Consider the following 27747-nt stretch of genomic DNA (forward strand, 5'->3'; position numbering starts at 1 on the left):
AAAAGCTCTTATTTGCCAGATTTACAGTTAATTTACATGTTAAAGAGAGACTGATTGTATGTTTATAGAGAGACATTTATAAAAACAATTTAATAGTTACAGTTGATATAATTGAATAGTTCAGCCTGCATTTGTTAGATGTGATACACTGGTTTTGTAAAACCACTGGCTGGCTGCTCTAATGCTGTGAGCATCATAGACTGTTGCTTTACCATACTTGATGGTACAGAAGCTGAAGCACTAGTTTAACAATTTACGTTATGTGCAGAGAAACAAGTTAAAAACAATTTATGCACTTTCAATAAAGCGTTTAAAAAAAACTGTTGGGGGAACGACGATGACTTCGTAACCTAGTTACTTTCAAAGTAACTAAGTTACTCTGATAATCAAGTAATCAGTAAAGTAACTTAGATTACTTTTTAAAGGAGTAATCAGTAATCAGTAATCAGATTACTTTTACAAGTAATCTGTGGCATCACTGGTTACAATAGGAAATCATTCTGAAATCCCAAAAGCGCAATACCGGCCGCATCCTGCTAGGTGGCTGTTAACTGTTTCAGCGCCAATGATGAAAAAAGTCGGGTTATCTCGCCGGTGGTTGAGCGCCAATCACAAGAAAAGTCAGGTTTTAATCGTTATTTCTTTTATTCGCTATATCCATTCATAATTCATCCATCCAGCCTGATGTTATCATTGGGAATGGCTCTGAGATCGCAAACGGCCAATACCGCCACCTAACGCCTTGCGGCCGGTATTGCACATCATTGGAATCCCTCTGGCTTGGGCTGTGCATCGATCTAAGAAGTCCGGTCAGGGTTTTCCTTCTCCGGCATGAGTAACGTTTATAACACATGGATTGGGGACACTGGAGCACCGTGGATTCATGCGTTTGGGTGCATAAACGTTGGACAGACGACCGCGATCAATATTTGGAATGGCGATCAGGAATTGGATTATTCTTTTTGCAGTATATCAGAGACTAGGTAAGATATGTTACCAATTTTGCGCTGATCCGATGATTTTTTTTCGCTACCATCGCAGCGTATGTCTAATGTACTGTGTAATATAAGCCGTTGGTGGCGCTCGAAGCATATAACCCCCCCCCCCCCCCCTACCTTTTCGTGTGTGCATGATGAAACATAATACCGATAATCTAGCGTTTATTTCAGAATGATTCATAAATCAGGCGAGACATGGCACGATTTCTAAGGAAATGCATTGAAGCGTGGTTTGCTGGAGTTTCTTGGGATTAGACAGGAGCACTCTAAAACTATACTTATATTCACCACGGTATAAAACGGAAATGTATGAAAAAATTATCTGTTTTTTGCATGTTGACCGGAAGAAATTCACTGACAATCGACGTGTTTGTTAGATCCATAGCTATAATATTTAATATAGTTTTTAGCCCTGCAAACACCGCCATGTATCCCTATTCTTTAAAGCGCTGGCCTTCTTACCACAAGGTAAACAGCGACCTCTAGGCGCTGATTGAGTTAATCTGTTAATAAAAATTTCAATCAATCACCGCGCAGGTGATTGATTGATATGACATTTTTATTAACAGATTGCAGAATGGGTACAATACAGTACGGCTCAATACACACAATTGTTAAGGGGATGCAGACCAGAGAAAGACTTTCGTCTTGTTTACATCAGGGTCCCCCATTTTCAATTAATATGAATTGTAAGTAAGGGTGCAATTAGCACTGTGCAATCCATTCTTTGTGGATCCCGCCCTTTGTCCCCTCGTCTGTCGGCTTCGGGCTGTATTTTAGACATTTTTGTAAACGTTTTCCTAAAATGGCCGCTGTACGATTGACACCCTACTCTACCTATTACGCGCTTCCAATATCCGGTTACAAGGCCGAACAACCAACAAACGTCGGTTTCGGACCACTCACCCGTCCAAATTAATTGTTGCGGTCCGCCATTTTGCAAATTATTACCGATACACCCATGACAAAAACAGCTGGAACTATTTAGCAGGCATCTGTTTGCAAGTAAACAAAGACTTTTATTTCAGTGTGTTCAAACCTCTGTAACTCTATTACATTAGCACTCAGAGTGCTAGAAAGTTCAGAATGTTTCCTTTCAAAAGAGACCAGCCTCATGCATGTGCTATAAGTTGATCAAGAATAAATCGCAAATGACTTTGGTATGGAATCATCAGGTGTTTTATGCTAAATGTGCCGGATGCATAGCTATGGGTCGTGGTTTCATCTGTCGGACTAGGTATTTCATTCTCATCTGTCTCAGCATGTTTCTGCAGTGATCCTGCCATAGTACAGTATGGCCATTGAATTTACAATGATATTTTAAAGTTGAAATCCACCTAGTAATGTATTTTATAGATTGGGATATAACATTCCCACACTGTTCCCCCAGATTCCTTCTGAGTCTGTGAAGAAATGTATTTGACATTTGTGATGATTCAGATTCAGATTTCTTTATTCACCATATTGTACAGGTACAAATGGAACGTGATTTGACATTACAGTGCATGATTGATTTTTTCACAAATAGGAACAACATTGTTACAAAGGGTCAGATTAAACCGAATATATATATTTATTGCTTGAGATATATTGTATAATATTTGTATATCGTTTGATATCCCTTGTATATTCTTTGTACATATACACGGAATATCCCTTTACCTAGTACAGGCCAGACCATAATATTCGTTCTCCTATTGGACAGCGACCCCCTGGGCGCCACGGCCATACCCCCAATGTCTAGTTCAAAGTCACCGCTAAGACATGTCTCAACATGCCCAGGTTTGCGCAGTAATACGAGACAGAACTGAGGTTGGCACTAGATTATTCACCTTACGTATAAATACGGCGCAGGTGGATACAGCAGTAATCTTAGTTAGTTACCCTCAAACGAGTTAACCCAACAAGTTGAAGCCTTCATCACGAGTCAACGACCAAGTGAAGTGAGCAACCTTGCATCTAAATAGAGCACTTAGAACCGCGTGCGAATAGGATAGTAAAAGTGTCAGAGCTTAGTGAAATAACGTCAAGTTCGACCTAGTTAAATGTGAAGTACCGTGCACCGGAGAATCTACACCGGTGAATGCAGAGCCCTTTCCGGCTGGGTTATTGCTTTGGTACTGTGGCTGCTGGAGCAGAGAACCGTCTACCCCGCTGCTGTGTGGGATTTACCCGTGAGGAGCATCACTCGAGCCCGTCTCTAGGAGAGGCTGGCTGGCCTTTATCCATGCTGTCCCGCATACTTGGATTATAGCTGCTGCTTTTTGTCTGCCGATCAAGGGGAGTATATGTACCGCCTCCCGTAGCTGGAGCTTATTGATTCCTCATTGATCCAGACTTTTGCTCCCGAACATTCCTCCCCCCTGCTGGCTTACAACCGGAGGGAACCCCCCCCCCCCCCCCCCTAGTATCTCCAGCTGACCTACGAGTGTACCTTACATAATTATTATGCTACAGGTGGTATTAATTATCCCCTTCGTAATATGCTCATGGACTTACGCTCTTGACCTATTTATGCACATTCTTCGCCTTACAAGCGCAACTCTCAATCTTAATAAATGTAAGATAATCTTGGTGCTCTTCTAATAAATATTATAAACAGTACTTTCTTGTTAAGCCGTGTTATTGTGTGGATGTTCATCTCATATACCTGTGTACTGTATGGCCAGTAGTAATGTACATAACGCAGTAGTGGTTTAATGATACCATACTTATTCAATACAGTCAGGGAATTGTACCCCTCAGTTACAATTGGTCCTTCGAACCGGAGGGTAATTAGCGTAATATTAATATAATATTAATATTGACATGGCCAGCGGTGAACACTCCACAAACGGTTCTCCTAAGCTAGATCGCCCGCAGCGCAGACGGCAGCCACCTCTTTACCTAGAGCAGTGGTTCCCAAAGTCGGGGTCGCGACCCAAAGGTGGGCCGCGAGCAGCCACGGGTGGGCCGCGAGATGATTTAAAAAAATAAAATAATTTTTTATTTTTATTTTTTTTGGTCAGGCCACTGAACTTAGAAGCAGGCCAGGACAGTGTTTCTAGTTGTATTCTAAAATTCTATTCTATTGTATTCTAAAATGTGACTATATGGTTTTATATTAACTTAATAAATAAACAAAAACGAAAAATCTACTTATTTCAACGAACATTTCAAACTAAATAACATATTATGCACATAAAACGCTGAAAACAACCGAAGCAACAATAGTATTTTAATGAGGCTATTATTATTATCATTATTACTTTGCAACAAGTTAGCCCTCTCATAAATAGCACATATAAATGAATAACTAACTTGAACTAACTTAATAGGATTGAAGTCATAAAAAAAAAAAAAAGCCTGACGATGTCCATTGGGCCGCGGCTCTCTGACGCCTTATTTTCTGGGCCCTGGCCTGAAAAGTTTGGGAACCCCTGACCTAACGTCACGGTGACCAATTGCAGCCACTCTTATTGTCTGGGACCAAATACGGCCACGCCCCACTCCCAGCAAAAAGTGGGAATCTCTAGAATGGGTTTGGGGCGGCGCTGTATACGGAAGTAGCTCTCAAGGTGACGATTAGACAACACTTTTTTGTTGTCAGTAGATGGCAGCATTGGTTTAAAATTAAAGGCTGAAAATGTTGAGAACTACAACACTGCATTTCCCAAGAGCGTTAGCACAGGTCGCAGGTCACTGGGATGTGTCCATATTCTCCGACGTGATCTGAACAGCGTTAAACTAATACTGCGACCTCGGTATAGCGACCGTGAATGGCCAACTAATTATCTTAACAAAAGTGCGCTGGTAGCGTTACATATGTTGTCTAAAGGGGGACATATGGTACAATTTAAGATTCTAATGATAATCGGCATATAAAGGACAAGATAAAGCATCGTTAATTTGTAAGAAACCTCAATGAAAACGGCGCAGGGTGCTATTGTTATGAAAATGTGATAGAATCCTATAAAAATGTGGACGCATTTGGCCTATGTTCCGTTAGAGGACTACGCTGCCAGTCTACTACCTAGCTTTATACAGACGTTAACTGCGGATAAAATAAATAAAGCGGATAGTCAAAGCATGTCAAAACCTACCGACCAGGCGACCCTGCCAGTAGGGACCCCAGTGGGTTCTAACGAAACTGACCAAGCCCACGGGGGGGACCAGGAGGGACATGACATGACTATACCCCCCGACAACGTCAACGGGACGGTCCCCGGAGAGCTCCAGGATAAAGAAAGCGCTCCAGGGACAGAACCTGACCCACTACCAGAAGAGAAGCGCGCCCAGGAGACGGACCTCGAGGCGCGCCGAGAGAACAGATCTCCAACGAGCACTGCCAGAAGCCGATCACCTCCGTCAGTGTCTTCCCCCAGCGAAGCGGACAAGATGCTGGCGCAGGCATTCATCGCCACCCTGGCAGCCTCCACAGAACGCGATCGACTTCAAGCGCAACAACTAAGTGAGCGCGAACATTCTACCATGGAAAGAGAACGCCTCCAGGCTCAACAGACGAGCGAGCGCGAACACGCTGCAATCGAGCGAGAGCGCTTCCAGGCGCAACAAAGGAGTGAAGACGACCGCATAAGACTGGAGACCAGACGCCTTCAGACGGAAGAGAACATTGAAAGAAGCCGCGCCGATGCGCAGCACGCCGCCGCCAATGCACAGCACGCCGCCGCCAATGCACAGCGCGACGCCGCCAATGCACAGCTCCACGCCGCCCATGCCAGCGCCAATGCACAACGCGACGCCGCCAATGCCCAGCGCGAAGCAGTGCGCGACGCCGCCCATGCCCAGCGCGAGGCAGAGCGCGACCGGCTGCAGGCGCAGATGGTAGAACAATTGATCGCCATGGCGACACCCCCTCTCTCCGCACGGAGCTCCCAGAGATCATCACGACAAGGGTCTAGGGCACATTCCCCTACCCGACCAAGCGACCCGGGACCCCGCCAACAGGAGGATCCTGTCCATGTCTCCGAACCCCCTCCCCGACCGGTCCATACGAGATCCAGCAACCGGGAAGAACCGGCCTACGTCGCCGAGAGACTGACTAGAAGACTCCAGGACCTAGCAGAGGAAGAGGAAGAGGAAGAGGAGGAATGTCAAGCCGACCAGCAGCAACGTACTCTGGACCAGGAGGCCCAGTACAGCCCCGACCAGCAGCAACGTACTCTGGACCAGGAGGCCCAGTACAGCCCCGACGTCAGCCCCGAGGCCCTGCGTTACAGACCCCCGACTCAACTCAAGGGTGAGTTTGACGCACCGCCAGCCCCGAGGAACAGCACCTGGGTACCCGGGCCTTGGTACCCACCAAGTACCAGCCCACGACGACACGTACGGGGAGACTCGCCCAGGAGGCCTCTCCCCCAACGCTCACCGATGTGCCAGCCATCCATGGCATCGTACCTTGGCACACCGACGTTCCCGGATTTTACACGCGAGGACAGAGCACAGTACACGGAGCTACGGATGTGCTTAGAGACTATGATGTCCGACATCCCCGATGAGACGTGCAAATATGCTATCCTCCTCAAGCACCTGAAGGTGCCCAGAGCGCATAATATAGCGCTGGCATATTCCAACTCAAGTACCCCATACACCGCGGCTCTAGTAGCCCTCGACCAGCGCTATGGACGCATATGGGACTACGTGATACAGGAAATAAGAGATATCGACCGCCTCCCCCCAGCCAGAGACAACAGAGCATTGGATGACCTCTCTATCAAGGTACAGTCCCTGGTAGGGATGCTGGGGTCCCAAAAGGAAAAAGGGATATACGAACTGTACGCTAACTCTAATGTAGAAAGGATATTAGAGAAGCTCCCTCCCGCCCGACAAGAGCGTTTTCGGCGGCAGAGAGACCACCGCGACCCCAACGGCCCAGAGGCATCCCTCCTAGACTTATCTGATTTCCTCGCCAGGGAGGTCAGCAGCCTACGACTGGACACGTTCGTGTGGAGTGGACCAAGCCCACTGGCTGGCACAGTGCGCCGAATATAAGACACTGAACCCCGTCCAAGTTGACCAGTGGCGTGAGGCGGCCCAGGCGGGCGCCGCTTACCGCGCAACACTGTGCGGGGCCCACCAAAAGATCCAAGGCAACCGACCAACAGGAGTGCTCCATATAGACCAGCATAGCGGGACCCCCCGAGTGCTCATCAAAGTGGTCAGAGTGCTCCTGAGCTACGAGGACAAGGTCCTGGACACTTACGCCGTCCTAGACGATGGGTCTGAAAAGACTCTCCTCCTCGCTTCCGCCGCAGCCCAGCTGGGTCTGCGGGGTGCCAAAGGAACAATGACCATACGTACCATCAGAAGAGACCAGAAGACCATAAAGGGTACAAATGTCTCCTTCAAGATAGCAGCGGTGGACCAGCCCGAGAAGCAGTATAGTATTACCAACGTCTTCACTAGCCACGACATAGGCCTGTCTCAGTACACCTACCCCATCCCACAGCTGATGGCGAAGTATGTGCACCTACGTCAACTACCTATACCGCTTATCGACGGCGCCACACCGACCCTGCTCATCGGCTCCGACCACGCGGACCTCATTCTCCCAATTGAGGCGGCCCACATCGGACCCAAAGGATGCCCAGTCGCGGTTCAGACCCGACTGGGGTGGACGCTCCAGGGCCCCCTCTACGGACTTGACAGTCCACCCACGCCGACACGCTGCCTGCACACAAAGGTGAGCGACACCGGCCACTCTCTCGTACAGCCCGTTGAGAGGCTATTGACATTAGGCGAGAGGCCTGTGAGAGAACCGTGGGCACAAGAGGGAGTTCCGAACTCCACCCCCCTCAGCTGCGCTCCAGACGTAGCTGACCTCGAACCCAGCACCCCAAGCGACTCCTTGATGGGGCGGCCGGAACCGGCCCCTCCTCAGACGGGGTACAGACCAAACAAGAGGAACAGACGGAGGATGTGGAGGCGCAGCCAAGCACAGATCAAAGCAGTCTCAGGCCCGCTTCCTCCTAACCCCCCTACCATCCCTTCCAGCCCGTCAGAAGCGGGTCAAGGACGGGGACAACTTAAAAGTGGAAACAGTCGTCATGATCATAGACCAGTCACTACCCCGAGCTGCGTTGCCGGCCGGCCGCGTAAGCAAAGTGATCACTGGTGCCGACGGAAAGGTCAGAGCGGCAGAAGTGCTCGTCCAGGGACGGACATACACCCGACCCGTGGCGAGGCTGATAGAGTTGCCAAGGCTCCCTGACTCTCTTAATGACGACCATGACCCACTGACTTTGTGAATTGCCCTACTCCTCACAACGGACATTGAGTAGTGGACAAGGCGGTTAATCTGTCTCTGCTTATCTAATTAGGTGCGGACTAATTAGGAGGCGGCTGTTACAAAGGGTCAGATTAAACCGAATATATATATTTATTGCTTGAGATATATTGTATAATATTTGTATATCGTTTGATATCCCTTGTATATTCTTTGTACATATACACGGAATATCCCTTTACCTAGTACAGGCCAGACCATAATATTCGTTCTCCTATTGGACAGCGACCCCCTGGGCGCCACGGCCATACCCCCAATGTCTAGTTCAAAGTCACCGCTAAGACATGTCTCAACATGCCCAGGTTTGCGCAGTAATACGAGACAGAACTGAGGTTGGCACTAGATTATTCACCTTACGTATAAATACGGCGCAGGTGGATACAGCAGTAATCTTAGTTAGTTACCCTCAAACGAGTTAACCCAACAAGTTGAAGCCTTCATCACGAGTCAACGACCAAGTGAAGTGAGCAACCTTGCATCTAAATAGAGCACTTAGAACCTTAAAGTGAGGAAGGCACTTGCGTGGAGGGCTCTGAACGGCATGACCAGTGTGTGGAAATCCAACCTCCCCCGTCAAATCAAGCTCAACTTCTTTCATGCAACAGTTGAGTCTGTCCTTTTGTATGGCAGTGAATGCTGGACCTTGAAGCCCACCCTGCAGAAGTCCTTGGATGGGTGCTACACCAGAATGATGCGTGTGGTGCTCAACATCAACAGGGATGAGCATGTCACTAATGCAAACTTGTATGGGGGGGTGCTAAAGGTGAGCGATAAAGTGGCAGTCAGGAGAATGAGGCTGGCAGGTCACTGCCAGAGACACCATGAGATGCCAACCAGCAAACTTGTACTGTGGGAACCAACACACGGGCATCGATCACGAGGACGTCCCACGTTAACCTATGTGGACGTACTCAGGAGAGATGTGGGAACAGAAAGCACCGGCGAGCTAGCCAGATGCATGGAGGATCGGGATGACTGGAAGCACCGATGGAGGGCCCGTCCGAGGACGACCTAGATAGATAGAACCGCGTGCGAATAGGATAGTAAAAGTGTCAGAGCTTAGTGAAATAACGTCAAGTTCGACCTAGTTAAATGTGAAGTACCGTGCACCGGAGAATCTACACCGGTGAATGCAGAGCCCTTTCCGGCTGGATTATTGCTTTGGTACTGTGGCTGCTGGAGCAGAGAACCGTCTACCCCGCTGCTGTGTGGGATTTACCCGTGAGGAGCATCACTCAAGCCCGTCTCTAGGAGAGGCTGGCTGGCCTTTATCCATGCTGTCCCGCATACTTGGATTATAGCTGCTGCTTTTTGTCTGCCGATCAAGGGGAGTATATGTACCGCCTCCCGTAGCTGGAGCTTATTGATTCCTCGTTGATCCAGACTTTTGCTCCCGAACATTCCTCCCCCCTGCTGGCTTACAACCGGAGGGAACCCCCCCCCCCCCCTAGTATCTCCAGCTGACCTACGAGTGTACCTTACATAATTATTATGCTACAGGTGGTATTAATTATCCCCTTCGTAATATGCTCATGGACTTACGCTCTTGACCTATTTATGCACATTCTTCGCCTTACAAGCGCAACTCTCAATCTTAATAAATGTAAGATAATCTTGGTGCTCTTCTAATAAATATTATAAACAGTACTTTCTTGTTAAGCCGTGTTATTGTGTGGGTGTTCATCTCATATACCTGTGTACTGTATGGCCAGTAGTAATGTACATAACGCAGTAGTGGTTTAATGATACCATACTTATTCAATACAGTCAGGGAATTGTACCCCTCAGTTACAAACATAATAATAATAATGATAAATAAATAAGTGCAAAACAGGACAGAACAGTGAGACAACAATAAGACAGTAAAGTGCAGTGGTGGGGGACATGGATACAGTGCAAGTCCAGAGGTCCAGGAGGGGGGGGGAGCAGGGGGACGCCTGACTCATTTACCAGGCGAGCTGCTGAGGGGAAGAAGCCATCTATAATAATTTATTTCTTGAAGTTCCTATTGCAGCACTCACTCTTTTCACAAACACACATACACACACATGCATACACAATTTTGCTCTCTGTCACTCAATATGCAGCTTTTTGAAGAGTTCCTCACCTTGTAGCCGTTCCCTCTTCCCTCCCTCTCCACACTCACTCACTCACTCACTCTATCTATCTCCCTCTCTTCCCTCCCCACACTCTCTCTCTTCCCTCCCCACACTCTCTCTCTTCCCTCCCGACTCTCTCGCTCTCTTCCCTCCCCACACTCTCTCTTCCCTCCCCACACTCTCTCTCTTCCCTCCCGACTCTCGCTCTCTTCCCTCCCCACACTCTCTCTCTCTTTCCTCCCCACTCTCTATTCCCTCCCCACACACTCTCTCTTCCCTCCCCACTCTCTCTTTCCTCCCCACTCTCTCTTCCCTCCCCACACACTCTCTCTCTTCTCTCTCTCTTCCCTCCCCACACACTCTCTCTCTTCTCTCTCTCTTCCCTCCCCACACACACTCTCTCTTCCCTCCCCACACACTCTCTCTCTTCCCTCCCCACACACTCTCTCTCTCTCTTCCCTCCCTCTCCACACTCACTCACTCACTCTCTATCTCTCTCCCTCTCTTCCTTCCCCACACACTCTCTCTTTCTCTCTTTCTCTCTATTCCCTCCCCCCACACACTCTCTCTTCCCTCCCCACACACTCTCTCTTCCCTCCCTCCCTCTCCTCACTCACTCACTCTCTATCTCTCTCTCTTCCCTTCCCACACTCTCTTCCTTCCCCTCGCTCTCTTCCCTCCCATCTCTCTCTCTTCCCTCCCCACACACTCTCTTTATCTCTCTCTCTTCCCTCCCCACACACTCTCCTCTCTCTCTCTCTCTCTCTCTCTCTCTCTCTCTCTCTCTCTCTCTCTCTCTCTCTCTCTCTCTCTCTCTCTCTCTCTCTCTCTCTCTCTCTTCCCTCCCCACACACTCTCTCTTCCCTCCCCACTCTCTCTCACTCTCTCTCTCTTCCCTCCCCACTCTCTCTCTCTCTTCCCTCCCCACACTCTCTCTCACTCTCTCTCTCTTCCCTCCCCACACACACTCTATATCTTCCCTCCCCACTATCTCTCTCTGTCTTTCTCTCCTCACTCTCTTTCTCCCTCTCATCCCTCATCTCTCTCTCTCTCTCTCTATCTCTCTATCTCTCTATCTCTCTCTCTCTATCTCTCTCTCTCTCTCTCTCTTTCTGTCTCTGTCTCTCACACGTATGCATACACACACACACACACACACGCACGCACGCACACACGCACGCACGCGCGCACACACACACACACACACACACACACACACACACACAAAATACCATACCTCCCACAGTGGTTATATCTTGAATGATTCACTGGTTGAAAGTGGGTCATTCAATTAATGCAATAAGACTGTTTGTTGGTAGAGAAAATTGTTGAATTGTCTACTGTGTCGCTTGCCAGGTCTCTGACGGTTAATTTCATAATGTTTTGTTGGTGGGAACAAACTGTAGAATAGATGTTTGTACTAGTGTGAGTTGCGTTGAGTGAGTAAGTGAATAAATGGATGAAGGGTTATTACGTAAAACTTTTTATCTCAAATATTGCAAATCAAAAAGGTTCTTGGCTCTGCTTCACAAAATAATAGCTTTTTAAAAGCTTGGTTTGAAGCAATAAATTACTTGCAAGTTGCAAGGTGTTTTTGACAGCAGATTTCTATTTTTATTCTCCAGTTTCCATAGTGATTAGGTGAACCAGTAGACATATATAGTTATGCGCGTAGGACTGTAATGGAAGATAATTCTCCAATCACATAATACTGTACTTTTAAGGCATGTGTCTGCACTGCAAAACAAGAGGAGCTGTGATGAATTGCCTTTTGTAAATTGTTACAACATGTTGTAACAGTGTTTATTAAATTGCAGTTGTTTCTTTTATGTGATTGTGATATCCCTTAATAAATGTATCTAAACCGTGTCTTTTAATTCACCACATAACCATTGCACTAGCTAAATGTTGGGCAGCAGTGGCCTAAAGTTTAGAGAAGCGGGCTTGTGTCTGGAAGGTTGCTAGTTCGATCCCCTGGACCGGCAGGGAAAAAATCTGGCTGGGGAAGTTTAAGTTTTAAGTTTCTTTCGATCCCCATTAGCCACAGCAGTGCTGTGGCTATTCTTCCTGGGGTCCATAACACGTAAAATACAGTTACAGACTGTACTGAAGTGAGTGAATGATGCTCTCCCATCCCTCAATACCCACCACTGAAGTGCCCTTGAGCAAGGCACTTAACCTCCAACTGCTGGAGCCACTCAGTGGCCAACAGTGTCAGACTGTGGTTGTACTGGGCGGCTCCGAGGTGTGTGAATGTATACTGTGTGAGTGTGAAGCAGGGCTTTGCTGAAAAATAGCATCCATCCTCAGCGAACCTACCCTGTAAATATAGATTAAAAAAAAAGAAAATCCCCAGTGAGATGCATAACAGATGGGGCTATTTCCACACCTTTTGAGTTGGTCTAATAATGAACTGCTGAAATGTGCTGCTACCACTACGCACAACACAGCATGGCATGGATGCAATGTTACAGACGGTAGTATTGGATTTTGGGCTAACACAAGCTTAGTGATGCACCGATGTGAAAATTGTGGCCGATACAGATAACCGATATTAATATTGCTGTTCTGGCCGATACCGATATTTACCGATGTCGATATCTCTGTATAGAAAACACTTTTTTATGATAATCAAATAAAGAGCTATTTTCCAAAACGCAATTTTTTTTTACTTTTGTAACTTATTTTCCGAAATGACTGATATTTTGAAACTATTTAAGGCCAAAACATGTAAAAAGAAAAAGAAAAAGATAATGTAAAAAAAGATTTTTTATTTTTATTTTATTTTTAATATCGGCCCTATCTTGATATCGGACCGATACCGATGTGTAAAAAAACGGCCATATCGGCCGATATTATATCAGGGGCCGATATATCGTGCATCACTACACAAGCTATATAGTGCAGTATGTGAGAGTTCCCTCATTACTAACATTGCATACCAAGAGACATGTCAGAAACATGTCAACGCGAAGCCACTTACTTTTTCATTTGCATTTTTCCACACATGTTAGATCTCCCAAATGGAAATAAATATATAAATTATATCTCAATATTTTTTGTCGAGTTACCCCGAACTAATTATCTAAGTATATAATGTTTGTAATAATAATACACTTTATTTGTATAGCATCTTTCATACAAGGATTATAGCCCAAAGTACTTCACAGCAGTAGAATTATCATAAAATAGACTAAATAAAACCAATGCAGAGAATAAGAAAAAGGGTAAAAGTAATGTAGACTATAATAAGGTGGCAAACATAGTCAACATTTCAGAGGTAGACCTCAGTGACTCCCAATGTAAACGACTATTTTTCTCCCATCCCAATTTCGTATCATCCAATTCAACCCTCCTCTGTCTCGAACGCTGTTTCTTGCCTCCCACAAGCCGGCTGCAATGTGGACTAAGTCATACATAGCACGATTCCCCTCCGATACTCGAGGTAACAGCAGTCGCATCTTTTCACCTGCGCGGCGCGATCTTTCAGCGTCAGGGGTCTGCGCTTTGGAGGGGCGCCGCCCCCATCGCTTCCTGATTCTACTGCGCAGGCGCACCAACCGACCTGTAGGAGTTGCTGTCCACAACGCCCGATCCCCACCCATCAGTTCCCCACCCCCTAATACTGCCAATGTGTATAAGTACGGACGACCAGCTAAACTGAAAGCAATGTGGAGCGCTGGGCTTGAACAGGCGAACCCAGCGTCTCCAGTATTTGTGGTGAGCGCCTTGCCCACTGCTCCACGTAGCCGCCCAAAAGGACTTTCTTTTGTACCATCTCGTAAGGTGGACGGTTTCACTACAAAGGTTGAATTGTTTACGTTTTTTAGGAACATTAAGCTTAAAGCTTTTTATTCTAGAGATGTCGACAAATATTGTTTATTCTACTCCTGGAAGCACAGTGCTGCCAGAAGTCAGTTCATTGGACACAGCTGATAGACCATTTAAAACACTGTTCAAGCCTCGTAGCACGTTCACTCCACAGATGAATCATGCATCAGTTGACACATTTTGTAGACTAGTTGAGGATGAAGTTATGCTTCTATGTGAGAAAAGTAATGAAACTAGATTATTCCCTAATCTGCTTGAGTCAGAGAGACTAGCACTTAAGGAATTGATGCAGTTAGATAATCTGGTGTAAAGGAAGGCCGATAAAGGTTTTGCCTTAGTGGTGCAGAATAAGAGTTCCTATGTTGCTGAAATAAATAGACAGTTAGCAGACACAGATGTGTATATTCATTTAAGCACAGATCCAACTGTTCGGTTCTCTTTTGAGATCAAAGAGGTTCTAAAACGCCTTCTTAAGGAGGGTGAGATTTCTGAGAAGGAATTTAAGTTCATGGTGAATGATAACCCAGTAAGACCTATTATTTACACTTTGCCCAAAATTCACAAGGATCTTCATAACCCACCAGGTCGACCTATTGTGGCTGGTATCGGGTCACTTACAGAACCTATCTCAAAATGTGTTGACTCACACCTTAAAGAATTGGCTGCAGCACAACCTGGTTATTTAAAGGACACTACCGACTTTCTAAGTACCGTACTTTTCGGACTATAAGCCGCGGCTTTTTCCCCCATTTTTCGACCCTGCGGCTTATATAACAGGCTTATATGTGGACAAAACCCGAAAATCGAAATATTGCTTTTTTTTACTGCATTGAAATGTTATTTATCTGTTCCCTTATTTACTTAATACAACTTGTAAATGAGTTAATTCTTGTTATTTGTCCGACAGTATTGTGTCCCAATGGGAGTCATTCTCTGTAGAGGTGGGAGTCATTCTCTGTAGAGGTGGGAACTTAAAGCTCAATATAAGAACGGCCATGCACCACCACCCACAGAATCGAGAAAGAGCAATCAATCTGTCAATCCTTTCCGTGTCCCGGGCCGGGTGAGGTTTCCCGTGTTGAGTCAAATTAAGCCGCAGGCTCCACTCCTTACATATGGTAATTAAACATTAAAACACATGCGGCTTATAGTCCAGTGCGGCTTATATATGTACACATCATTCAATTTAGCTGCTGCGGCTTATAGTCAGGTGCGGCTTATAGTGCGAAAAGTACGGTAAGCTGTATGAGTGCAGTATAGAAGCTACTGATATTTTGTGTACTATGGATGTTTCTAGTTTATATCCTAGCATCCCACATATTGATGGGTTAAGTGCATGTAGATATTATTTGGATCAGAGAATAGAGCTACATCCCTCTACTGAGGCATTAATATCATTGACTCAGGAAGTCCTTAATAAGAATTATTTTCGTTTTCAGGATCAATATTATTTACAGAAAAGAGGCCTAGCTATGGGCAGCCCGGTAGCGGTTAATATGGCCAACTGTTTTATGTCGAAGTTTGAGTCTGAATGTATTTTCAATAATAATCCATATGTTGGACACATTTTAAAGCCTATTGGAGGTATATTGATTTCTTTTTTGTATGGTCAGGCACTAAAGAGGCTCTGGAAGAGTTCCACTTGTTTCTCAACTCTCAGAGAGAGACTATTAAGTTTACTATGAATTATGATTCACATTCCATAGCATTCCTCTATGTATTGGTGAAAAAGAGAGACAATATTGTCCATACCGAAGTTTTCAAAAAAGAGACTGATCGAAATTTGTTTCTCCATTATAGCAGTTATCACCCGCCAGAGCTCAAGACGAGCCTTCCATTTAGTCAGATTTTGAGATATAAACATATCTGTAATACAGATGACATTTTTGATACACAAGCCAAGGAGCTTTGTCAGAACTTTAGATCTAGAGGATATAGTGAGGCCCTTATTGAGAATTCTCTTAATAAAACTAAACAGATAAACAGACAATCCCTTTTTACACATAAAGACAAAGTAAAAAGCAACTCAGTAGCATTGGTGTCCACCTTCAGCCCTATTTCTAGAGATATGCGTGATATTGTGAACAAATACTGGTACATTTTAAAGTCAGATCCTAAGATCGGAGGTGTGTTCCAGGAACCACCCAAATACTTCTACAAACGGCAACCTAACTTAAGGGACCAGTTAGTTAAAACAGATTATCCCCAAAAATTGACCCATTTTATGGCTAATATTCCAAATGGCAATTTTCCATGTTTGTCTTGTACCCAATGTCATGGCATGATTAAAGAGACATTTTATTTACAACCAAGTACAGGTAGGAGTATCGCTGTTAGAGGCCGGATTACCTGTAATTCTGATTTTGTGGTTTACTTGCTTAAATGTCCTTGCAATCTTTACCATGTTGGAAAAACAAGAAGACGTTTTAAAAATCGAATTTCTGAGCACAAATGTTCTATAAGAAGAAATTACAAGAAGTCTTCAGTTGCAAGGCACTTTAATAAGTTAGGACATGATATTTCTGGCTTAAAATACATGGGTATAGATATAGAGCAGGTCTTGAGACCACCAAGAGGCGGCGACAGAGACAGGCTCTTGCTACAAAGGGAATGCTTTTTTTCTTTTTTAAACTTTGACCAGTCAGCTGGTTCTTTTTCGCGTTTATCGCTTTTTCCTGGTCAAGTATGACCGACAGAAACAGGTTGAATGGGGGTATAGATGGGGGGAAAGACACTCTGAGAAAGTACGGCTTGTCCGGGAGTCGAACTCGCTACCCCAGATCCGTGACACGCACGGTTGTCCCCGACGCCGAAATAGCGTTCGAGGTACGCTGTGAGCTACTGGAGCTCCCCAAGGGAATGCTTTTATATTCATTTTCTGGATTGTTTAGAGCCTAGAGGCCTCAATGAGGAAAATGTTTTGACCTGTTTCATTTGATTATCTCATTTCATTCGATTGTTTATTATTTATTTTCATTTATCATTCTTTATATTTATAATTGAAAGATGGCTTATATGGGTCATAAGTGTTTATGTTTAGAGTTTAAGATGTAGGCCTACTCTGTATAAAATATATATAAATATATATAGATATATCTCTTTGTGATTTACATGTTTATTTTTATTTACACGCTGCTTTTTGATTTACACGCTTCTTTTTTATTTACATAATTCTGAAAAGGTTGTGCTTGTAAGTGGTATTTTGTACTTTTTTGCAGATCTCTTGTGGGAATGTGTTGTCACTTCCTATGTTGTCACTTCCTGTTTGTCTTGTATATACTAGGGTCACTTACCCGTCATGCTTCATGCAAGCCATTCTGAAGAAGGTGTGTTCACACCGAAATGTCATTTACAGGCTGCCAATAAATTTGGAAAAACCTGGAGTGCGTGCCTGGACATTGTTTCCCATTTTTATGATAGACTATAATAATACAAATACCACCATTACACCATAATCAGAAGTTGTTTTAATTGATTGTTCAAACTCTATTATGATTATACGGTATTCATTATGTATGTATGCTCAACGTCATGGAAAATTAGGGGTTGCTCTCAATGAGTTTTCGAGTTGAAATAAAGATTGAATGAATGAATAACGCCATCAGTCCGTCTCCCTGATATAACCCTCTTCTTCCTCTTTTCCCGGTCTCCTAGAGGCAGGCTATGAGCAGTTCCGCGTGGTGGAGAAGTCTCATGGGAACTGGATGAAGCTGTACCTGGAGGGGAACACCTCTGAGGTTCTGAGCAACATGGGCAGGAAGGTTCTGAAGCAGTACCTGGAGGCCCTGGCTGCCATGAGCTCTGCCCTCAGCAAGCAGCTGGGGAAGTACGACATGTACTCCATGGTGGCTGGCATGGTCTTCGTCTTCCAGGTGAGTGAGAGCTAGGGGCGGGTGGGGAAATCCATACAGCAATATATTGTGATATTTTGCATGCCAATATTGTTGATACAGTGATGGCAAGTATCGATATTAAAATATTTTTTATTTGATTTGAAGTCTTTATTTGTATGTAAATACAAACTAAATAAAACAATAAAGAAATGTATATATAAACATAACTCAATTGACATGTTCGAAAAGGAGTAGGAATAAGTATACACTTATTTAATCCTACCCCTTTTCAACTACTCAAAATGAATGTAATTTCTTACTAATTTAAAACCTTACAAAACAAATATTATATAAAAATATATGCAAAACATAAAAAAATAAATATATATATATATATGTACAAACAACACCCAGTGGTAGAAGTACAAAAGATGAATGCATGGCCTCATTCATCATTCTGCACTAAAAGGTGCATTTGGAACTTTAGACATAGGGATATGGATATGTATATAGGTCCCCACAGAGCACCTGTGCATGTATCCTATGCTAACATGTTTTGCTATGTTTTCATTTACGATCTTATGTTTAAGTTATTTCAAATAAGACTACATTACAAGTAAATACACTACAGATGAAATTATGAGCTATAACACAACAAAATAGAATCAAAGGTTTCCAAAAGGCTGGCCATCCATTGAGAGGTTGGCATGGAAATGTTTCCATGTGTCTTAAAATATATTGGGCATTCCTGCTATTTAATGTCCCGATTCTCTCCACATGCAACATATTGGTGAATTCAGTCAACCAGGTCTCTTAACACAGGCACTTCTTCTTTATTCCAAGCCAGCACGGCCAAGTGTATTTGAAAGTACTGCAGTACTTACTGTAGAACATTAATATCCTGAATTATCATCAAGCCCATTATTGAGCACTGTAGGGAAAGTCGTCGTCAAGTAAAGTGTGATTAAAGGGCATTGCTTAGTAGAAAATGAATATTACTGTATTAAAGTGTGATTGAAGAGCATTGCTTAGTAGAAAATGGATATCACTATATTCATGATGTGGAGTTTGCAGGGCTTGCAGATAGAAAATTATGCTGAATCCACTTAAGAACAATAGTGTGTGAGTGGTACTGTAGGTAAAAGCACTCGCCTACTGTACCACCACAGAGACCTGGGTTCGATCCCTGGTAGCGGTACTTATGGCTTGGCCAGACGTTCCAACGAACACATTTGGCAGTGTTCGTGGGTGGGAAGCCAGTGGGGTATGAGGTCTTGGCGACTCCTACTGGTCAGCCCAGGTGCCTGTTTAGCAGGGAGGGGATCTGGGGGAGATGGCGTTACCCTCTCCCAGTGAAACTTCTCGCTATCCGGTGAAAAGAAGCGGATGGCGACTCAGTCTCAGCGGATGTACCGGAGGAGACACGAGGTAGTCTACACCCTCCCCAGACCGACAGAGGGTAACGCAATGAGAAGGACTGTGACACACGCAGGGGAATTGGCATAATGACTAAATTGTGGAGAAAAGGCAAAAAAAATTATAACAATTTTGTACGTGTTGAGGCCACTCATAACTCAGCTGATCCCTAAAATGCATTGCGATTGAGAGGGGCTACGTGAGGACCATGAACCAACCTGATAATGGCAAAGACGTGTTTTTGGATCAGAGGCATTTAGCTGAAAGTGTAACCTCCCAGCCCACGTCCCTGTGTGCAGAGTTTAGCTAGCAACCATTTAAGCAAAACAAAAAGAGCTATTTTGCAAACAAACAGGAGTTAATTATCTTGTTAATTGCTGCTCTTGTAGGAGAGGGCTTGCACAGATAACTTTTAACAATGATGAGTTTAGTTTTGGATGTGAAAGCCAGGGGATAAACATGAGTTGAAATTAGGGCTGTCAATCCATACAAATACATTTAACGCATTAATTTGCTTGCATTGAGATTAGATTAGATTCTACAAATTGTATCGTCATTGTACATCACAAGTACAGTACAATGAAATTAAGTTGTCATCGAACCAGAGTGCAAAGTAGCAGTAAATTGCATAGCAATATACAATGTAACATGGTAATATGTGGACTATACAGTATGACAAAGCTACAGAGTAAATATGTTGCTACGCTAATATATGTTCAGTGCTATTATATACAGTGGTACAAGTATTAATACACTATGGTAATAAACCATACTAGCCAGTGGTATAACTAATAAGAGTATATGGAATATGTACAGATATAGATAAAAGTATATTCGGAGGGTACAGTGGGTATATATACAGATACTGTACATATGCAGATATATATGTACTGTATACAGATATAGATAATTGTATACAATGTTATTGTACATTGCTATCATACAGTGTTGTATAGATTAAACATGGCAACTCATAGACGGCTCCTTCGGACAATCTCTGTTAACATTACTACTACCAAGCATAATTATCAAGCACAGCGTAGCTCCACCTGCCTAACATTACTCAGTACTTGTTGCTCTGCAGGGAAAGACCATTCATCACTGCATCATTTATACAGCTTGATTTAATTCAAAAGACTGTTTGGAAACGTTGTATAACGAAATAAGACATTGAGGGAATGTCTGGTCACATATTATTCTCCTGGTTTGCATGTCAGAGTTATCAGGAATGTAAACACACTTTCCCACCATGGCTGGCTGCGTGTCAGAAATACGGGAGGTGGTTGGGGTCAAAAAGGGTAATGCGACGAATTGAAGGAAATGAATGGAATATTGACAACCCTAGTTGAAATGTATGCCGTTTAGAAGACTGATCCACTTGGTATTACGGTCTCTCTCTCTGTCTTTCAGCTCCTGCTGGTGCTGCTGCTGGCCATGCCCGAGGCCCTGAGCGCGGCCGCAGAGGTAGACATCCCAGTCCTCTCGGCGCTGCTCTCCCTGCCTTTCTACCTCCTGTGCCTGCTCCTCGCCTCCGTGCACGTGCTGGTGTGCACGTCTGCCGAGAGCTCCTGTTACTCCTGCAGCCTCCCCTGGGCCCTGGTGTTCACCGCCGTGGCTTTCTCCTCCGCGCTGTCCTGTATCCTGGTCGCCATGGCAACACGGCGACTCCCACTGGATCCAAAGATCCCCGGGAAGGTAACTTATCTTCTCCATCAAAGGGGCAGATTCACATTTTCTCCATTTCGTGCACTTTGTACTCTTCTTCCCAACAAAGTGCTGTAATCTTGATTTAAAAGACAGTGTGACGCCTTAAATCTGGGGCTACTGCATAGGCGGTCAACGGAGGCGTTGACTTTGTGGGCACATAACACATTTCTGTGCATGAAGTTCATAGTCTGGTCCGTACCTTTTAGCAATACAAGAATATAAACGTAACTTTAAAACTGTATGGCTCTACAAAGTAAGCCCACCGCCATCGAGGTAACATTGCAAATTACAGGGTCCTCCTACTCGTAACGTTCATACAAACCGAATCATAATTTCTCACCCTAGGGATGCGTGACAATAAAACACAAACCAGCCTTTGGCTTTTTCTTTTTCCCCTGTGTATTAGAGGAAAGTGTAATCTTGTCCTAGGAGTCACCTCTGCCGCTTGTCAAGAGAGGATGACTGGGAGCACAATGGGGGAAATAGTAGTGTTCAGTGCGGGGGGATCTGAAATGGGCCCTAGTATGGAGCAGACAACATCAAGGCACCCCTGTTTGTTTAATTTAGACCCTAAAGCATGTAGAGATATTTTCCATCCTCATTGATGTATATCAGGGTTCCCGTGGGGTCTTAAAAAGGTCTTACATTTTGATAGGTACGTATTGGATCAGGATGTTACTTCTATGTTGCAATAACTCAGTATCGTGTTTAAAAGTGCTTGGGGGAAATGTCCAGGCTGCAAAGTAAGCAGTACAGTTCCCCCCTAACAATTAGTATGGAATTACTTCTTTCATAGTCATTTTCCTGAATACATTTTTGCCAGTATGGCTGTGAAATAGGTAATAAATTATATTCAAAGTGGTCTTAAAAAGGCTTACATTTTACATTCAAGTCGAGTTATTAACATGTGCTAGCTTAAAAACTGCGCCCGCAAGAGCCTATGAAAAACAGCAATGACTGCCCAAGCCTCGGCATATCATTACGTTTTCAGTCGTTAAGGAAATGCAATTTGAGGATGTAATTTAATCGGGTAGGGACTGGGAGGCGCACCCAGATCTTGAATGGTAGAAGAGATATGCAATAGCTTGTGAAAACCATCCAAGTTCAACTCAGATCACGATGCTCTTAACATCCTGTGTGAATCCCTTTTTTCCAATGTTCTCTGACTGTCGTTAGTCTCTGTCGCAAAGTGGCGGATGGGCGCTCTCCGAGCTGGACGTCTTGTTGCTGGCGGGCACGGTGGGCCACACCCTCAGCCTGGCGGCGAGCAGCTTCGTGGAGGAAGAACACCAGATCTGGTACTTTCTCCTCAGCACGCTCTGCCTCGTCGTCTTCCAGGACGTCTGCCGCAAGTACTTCAGGGAGCGGGGGATCTCCGGGGAAGAGGAGGAAAACCTCCTCCCCTGTAAAGATTCTCATTCCCACCGCAGCTCCTCTGGATCGCCCCTGGCTGACTTTGGCTCAGAGAAATGGCTGGCTCTAGCTACCCCGCCCTTCACGCTGGCCTGCTGCCGCATGCTGCGCTCCCTCAACCAGACCGGGGTGCAGTGGGCCCACCTTCCTGATCTGGGACACTGGCTGAATAGGTGGGTCTGTGTTGTCTAATAACACATGTGCAATGTTAGTTTCAGGTCAAAATATGATACAGTGTGCCTTTCTTTCAGGGTTTATTTATTTTAGTTTGTTTATTTAGGATCCCCATTAGCTTTTGTACTTGACAAAAGCTACTCTTCCTGGGGTCCGACACTTAACAACAATACAACAATATTCAAGACATTACATCATTATCAACATCATTAACAATATCATCCTCAGTATACAAGATACTTATCAGTATAAAGTATATACTGTGCCCGAGGTGACCAACTCATCCTTCTCCCCCACACACACACACACACACAAGCACACACCCAAGCACACACCCAAGCACACACCCAAGCACACACCCACCAGCCCTTTCCTTTCCAGGACCATATTGACCAATGGTTCACGCCAGAGAAAAAGTCATCAATTCAAGGTCGAATGTGATGGTGTTTGGAATACAGAGGAGCAAAATCATGTGAATCACATCAGCTGCATAGCAAACACTTCAGGATTATCATAAAGAACATTGAACATGATGAATATGTGAACAAGAAAATCCATTTGCAGGACAGCAGAATTAGCACTCTTCCTTAGCTGCTGTTAGTTGCCGTCCCTCTGGACTGGCATAATGATGGCTGGTTCCTTTTAGACAGATTATAGAAAGAGAATGACTCCTATAGGACCTAAAAGCACAGGATTCCTATCCAGGTTATCTGGCAGCAGCCGCAGCAAGCAACACATTGTATCTCCAAGCCCAAAACCTTGTATCTCCAATGTCGCTGTTCTTCATGAATTGAAAGCCACATGGTTGACTATTTAATGAGGGAAGTTTCTTGACTGTAAGGACCATGATGAAACCAGTTCCAAACCCCCCAGTGTATAACATCAACAAGCAGGGCACTAGACCAGTGGTCTTCAACCAGTGTGCTGTGAAGTGAGATCCAGTGTGCTGTGGAATTCTAGACTAATTCATTTTGTATAGGGCTTCATAAAACATGATTTCTGTCAACATACATATTTGTGTCAGCACTCACTTATTCATAGCTAGTGGGACATTTTGTTTACATGCTTTACCTCTATATATGAATTAACACACTGTTTAATCTAGATAAGACATACAAATACTGTACAACATCTGCACCTGTTAATCAGATGTCTTCCACATAGAAGTGCTTCTTATACTGTTCTTGACGTTGCACTTCTCTCATCTACAGTATGTTTCTGAAGTCTGATTGCACATCAACAAGGCATCATTTTCTTACTGCGTCAGTCATAGGCCTTGATATCATAGGGGAAATATATCTTAACACATTGGTTGCCAACAACGAGATTTCTTGTTATTTCTCGCCATGCGTTGGTTGCCAATAACGAGATTTCTCATTATTTAATCGTTATTTCTTTTATTAGCGATGTCCATACATTTTTCATCCGTCCAGCCTGACGTTATCATTGGGAATGGCTCTGAGCTCGAAAAGGGCAAATACCACCCCCTATTGTCTCCCGGATGGTAATGCACATCATTGGATTGGATTGAGTGAAAAAGTGCATCAGAGAAAAACTCCGGTCCAGGGTTTCCCCATCTCTGGCAAGCAGTGTCTGTTACCAGATTCACTGGGGAGGCTCGGAGCAGCTTTCGATTATGCGTTTTGGACTATAACGTTGGATCAATAAACGCGATCAATATTTGGAATGGCGATCAGGAATTGGATTCATCTTTTTGCAGAACATCTGATCTGAGGTAAGGACTCTATGTTACCAGTTTTGGGTTAATCAGAGTTGTTTTTCACAGCGTTCACAACGTGTGTGTGTGTGGCGTTAGGCGCTGAGCGCGGCACGAATAAATTATTTTTCAGGCCGCTTTTGTATCGTGCATAAGAACACAAATACTCTCGATAATCTAGCGTTTATTTGAAAACTATTCATAAATCAGCCGGAAAATGACAACGTGTTTTGTGTATTCCAGTAAAAAGCTATCACAGAATCTTTTTTTCTTTCTAGAAATCTCAAACTATACTCGTATTCAAAACGGTATAAAACGGAAATGTACTGATGAAAAAACAATCCGTTTCGTACATGTTGACTGCAAGCAAGTCATTGATAAGCGATGGGTGTATTAGACACATAGCCATAATTTAAGATATAGTTTAATCGCTCGCAAATGTGCTCGTCCTCCCATTGATTAACACTTTCAGTGCCAGCAGGGGGCGCACGATTTAGTGCTTGAATACGCACCATCCACTTTAATGTTAGCGTTAATAACGCCTAATCTATGTTTTAAATTATGGCTATGTGTCTAATCTGCCTGTCGCTTATCAATGACTCGTTTTCCAGTCAACATTGTCGAAGCGGATTGTTTTTTTATCGGTTAATTTTCATTTTATAGCATTTTGAAAAGCCCTCGTTTTCAAGGAAAATAAAAAGATTCCATGATAAAAGACGTTTACTGGAATATTCTAGAATACACAAAAACTTTGTCATTTTTCGGCCTATTTATGAATCGTTTTCAAATAAACGCTAGATTATCGATAGTATGTGTACGTATGCACGCTGGGGCCGCAAGCTGAAAATCGATTATCTGAGTTCCTCATCAGCGATCGCGCACACACACACACACACATATAGGGGACACGTTGATATCTCAGCGAATACAACTCTGATTATCCCAAGACTGGTAAAATAGATTCCTTACCTCAGATCAGATGTTCTCCAAAAAGATTATTCCAATTCCTGATCGCCATTCCAAATATCGATCGCTTTTATTGATCCAACGCTACATACTGTATATATGTATTCCACGCTGTTCTGAGGGTCCACAATTAATCTGATCGGCTCCGGTTACATGCGTGAGAAGTAAAATGTCCAAAAGGGTGCATTACCATCTGGGAGACGATAGGGGGCGCTTTTTTCACATCTGAGCGCCTGGTGGGGCAGGTTTACCAACGGTAGACTCGGTTAATGAAATATGAATTCAGATCGCTAATAAAAAAAATAAAACGAGAATTCTCGTGATGGGCATTCAGGGGGCGGGCTGATAACCCGAGATATCTCGTGATGGGCATTCAAAGTGTTAATGGCCTATAGGGCCAAAATACATATCTGCTTCCACACTATGAACCATCTAGACTCCTACAGTCATCAGGGTCTGGTCTGCCAACTGTCCCTAGGATCACAACTAAACACGGTGAAACCGCATTCTGTTACTACGCCACACATGGCTGGAATAAACTCCCAGAGGATCTTAGATCTGTTTTCTTATGCTGTAAAACTAAAGTTTAAAATGGACAATGGCTTTTCCAAAGCATTGTGATGTAATGAACTGGTTATGTGCCTTTAACTCATTCAGCGCCACAGGTCGGGGCGCTAGAGCGCCATCGATTAATCAATGGGGAGATTGCGACATTTGCGAGTGCTTAAAATATATCTTATATTATAGCTATGGGTCTAATACACCCGTCGATTGTCAGTGAGTTGCTTCCAGTCAACATGCACAAAACAGATTGTTTTTTCATACATACATTTCCGTTTTATACCGTGGTGAATAAGAGTATATTTCCAGAGCATTCTGTCTAATCTCAAGAAACTCGAGCAAACGGCGCTTCAATGTATTTCCATAGAAATTGTGCCATTTGTCGCTTGATTTATGAATCGTTCTGAAAATAACGCTAGATTATCGGTATTATATGTGTCATCATGCGTGAACAGAAGCGGGGGCTGAAGAATTGCTTCTCAGTGCTTTGCCTGCAGCCAATGTCAGAAACACACACGCGCTCCGATGGTGGCGAAAGAAACATCGGATTAACCCAAGATTCGTAACATAGAGTCCTTACCTCACATCTGATGTCCTGCAAAAAGATTAATCCGATTCCTAATCGCCATTTCAAATATTGATCGCGTTTATTGATCCAACGTTATATATCCGAAAGGCATAATCCATGCTGCTCCCAGTCTCCCCAGTCCATGTGTTATAAACGTTACTCTTGCCCGAGAAGGAAAACCTGGACCGGACTTGTTAGATCAGCGTACAGCCCAAGGGGAAGGGATTTCAATGATGTGCAATACCGGGTGGAAGGCGTAGGCGGCGGTATTTGCCCTTTTGCGAGCTCAGACCCATTCCCAATGATAACATCAGGCTGGATGGATGAAAAATGAATGGATATAGCTAATAAAAGAAAAAACTAACAAAACCGACTACTCGTGATTGGCGCTGAACGGTTGGCTAGTTAACCCGACTATACTCGTGATTGGCACTGAATGAGTTAACGTAGACATTGGCTTTTCCAAAGCATTGTGACATAATGCATTTCTTGTTTTTTTTTTTATCTATTTTATGTAAATCATTTTGAATTGTCTCTGCATGAAATATGTTGTATAATACATTTGCCTTGCCTTGGAGATGAGAGGTTTTCACCCGACAGCAGTCTTATGCTCATAGCCACTGATTCAAACCGCTACCAGGTAACCCGATGGTTAGGGTTGGGCACCGAGAACCGGTTCTAATAGGAACCGGTTCTGGAAAAAAAAATCTCCTGCGAAATAAGCTGTGACCTGTTTTGACCTGCACCTCAAAGAATCGGAATCAAGAATTGTTTAGAACAGGAATCGAAATGGAGAATCGGAACCCGGAATCGTTCAAATCCAAATGATGCCTAACCCTACCGATGGTCCCCTAAGGATATACATAGCTTTGACTCTGACCAGCACAAAGATATGCCAACATAGTCCATCATCCTTCTCACCCTCCTCCATGGCTGCTGCTCAGCGGATAATGAGATGGAGGCATCATTACTTTGTCGTGTTGACTCCAGGTCTGATCCAGCTATCGGGCCGACGACCAAGGCCACTGTTTGCTGCTTTCCTTTTTAATAACTCCTGGAAGAAATATCCTCTGAGATTGTCTAACTCCTCTTTATGCCCAGTGTGGTGTACCTTCAAACCTGTGCAAACCGCAAATCTAGTTAATAATTGGAGTCGTTTGCCTTTGGCCTTTCGGCCAT

The 27747-nt window shown here is 44.2% G+C and overlaps 1 protein-coding gene across 1 annotated transcript in view; it reads left to right on the forward strand.

Annotated features, from left to right (window-relative positions):
- Nucleotides 1–27747, forward strand: part of pigg (phosphatidylinositol glycan anchor biosynthesis class G (EMM blood group)) — a 192706-nt gene that overhangs the window by 99787 nt on the left and 65172 nt on the right. The window contains exons 7-9 of the mRNA XM_084331758.1: nucleotides 17868–18085; nucleotides 20873–21157; nucleotides 22346–22755. Coding sequence (XP_084187884.1) covers nucleotides 17868–18085; nucleotides 20873–21157; nucleotides 22346–22755 — 913 coding nt within the window. The remainder of the gene's footprint in view (nucleotides 1–17867; nucleotides 18086–20872; nucleotides 21158–22345; nucleotides 22756–27747) is intronic.

The sequence above is a fragment of the Notolepis coatsorum genome (genome assembly GCF_963971535.1).
Source record: "Notolepis coatsorum genome assembly, chromosome: 16".
In the NCBI taxonomy this organism is placed as follows: domain Eukaryota; kingdom Metazoa; phylum Chordata; class Actinopteri; order Aulopiformes; family Paralepididae; genus Notolepis; species Notolepis coatsorum.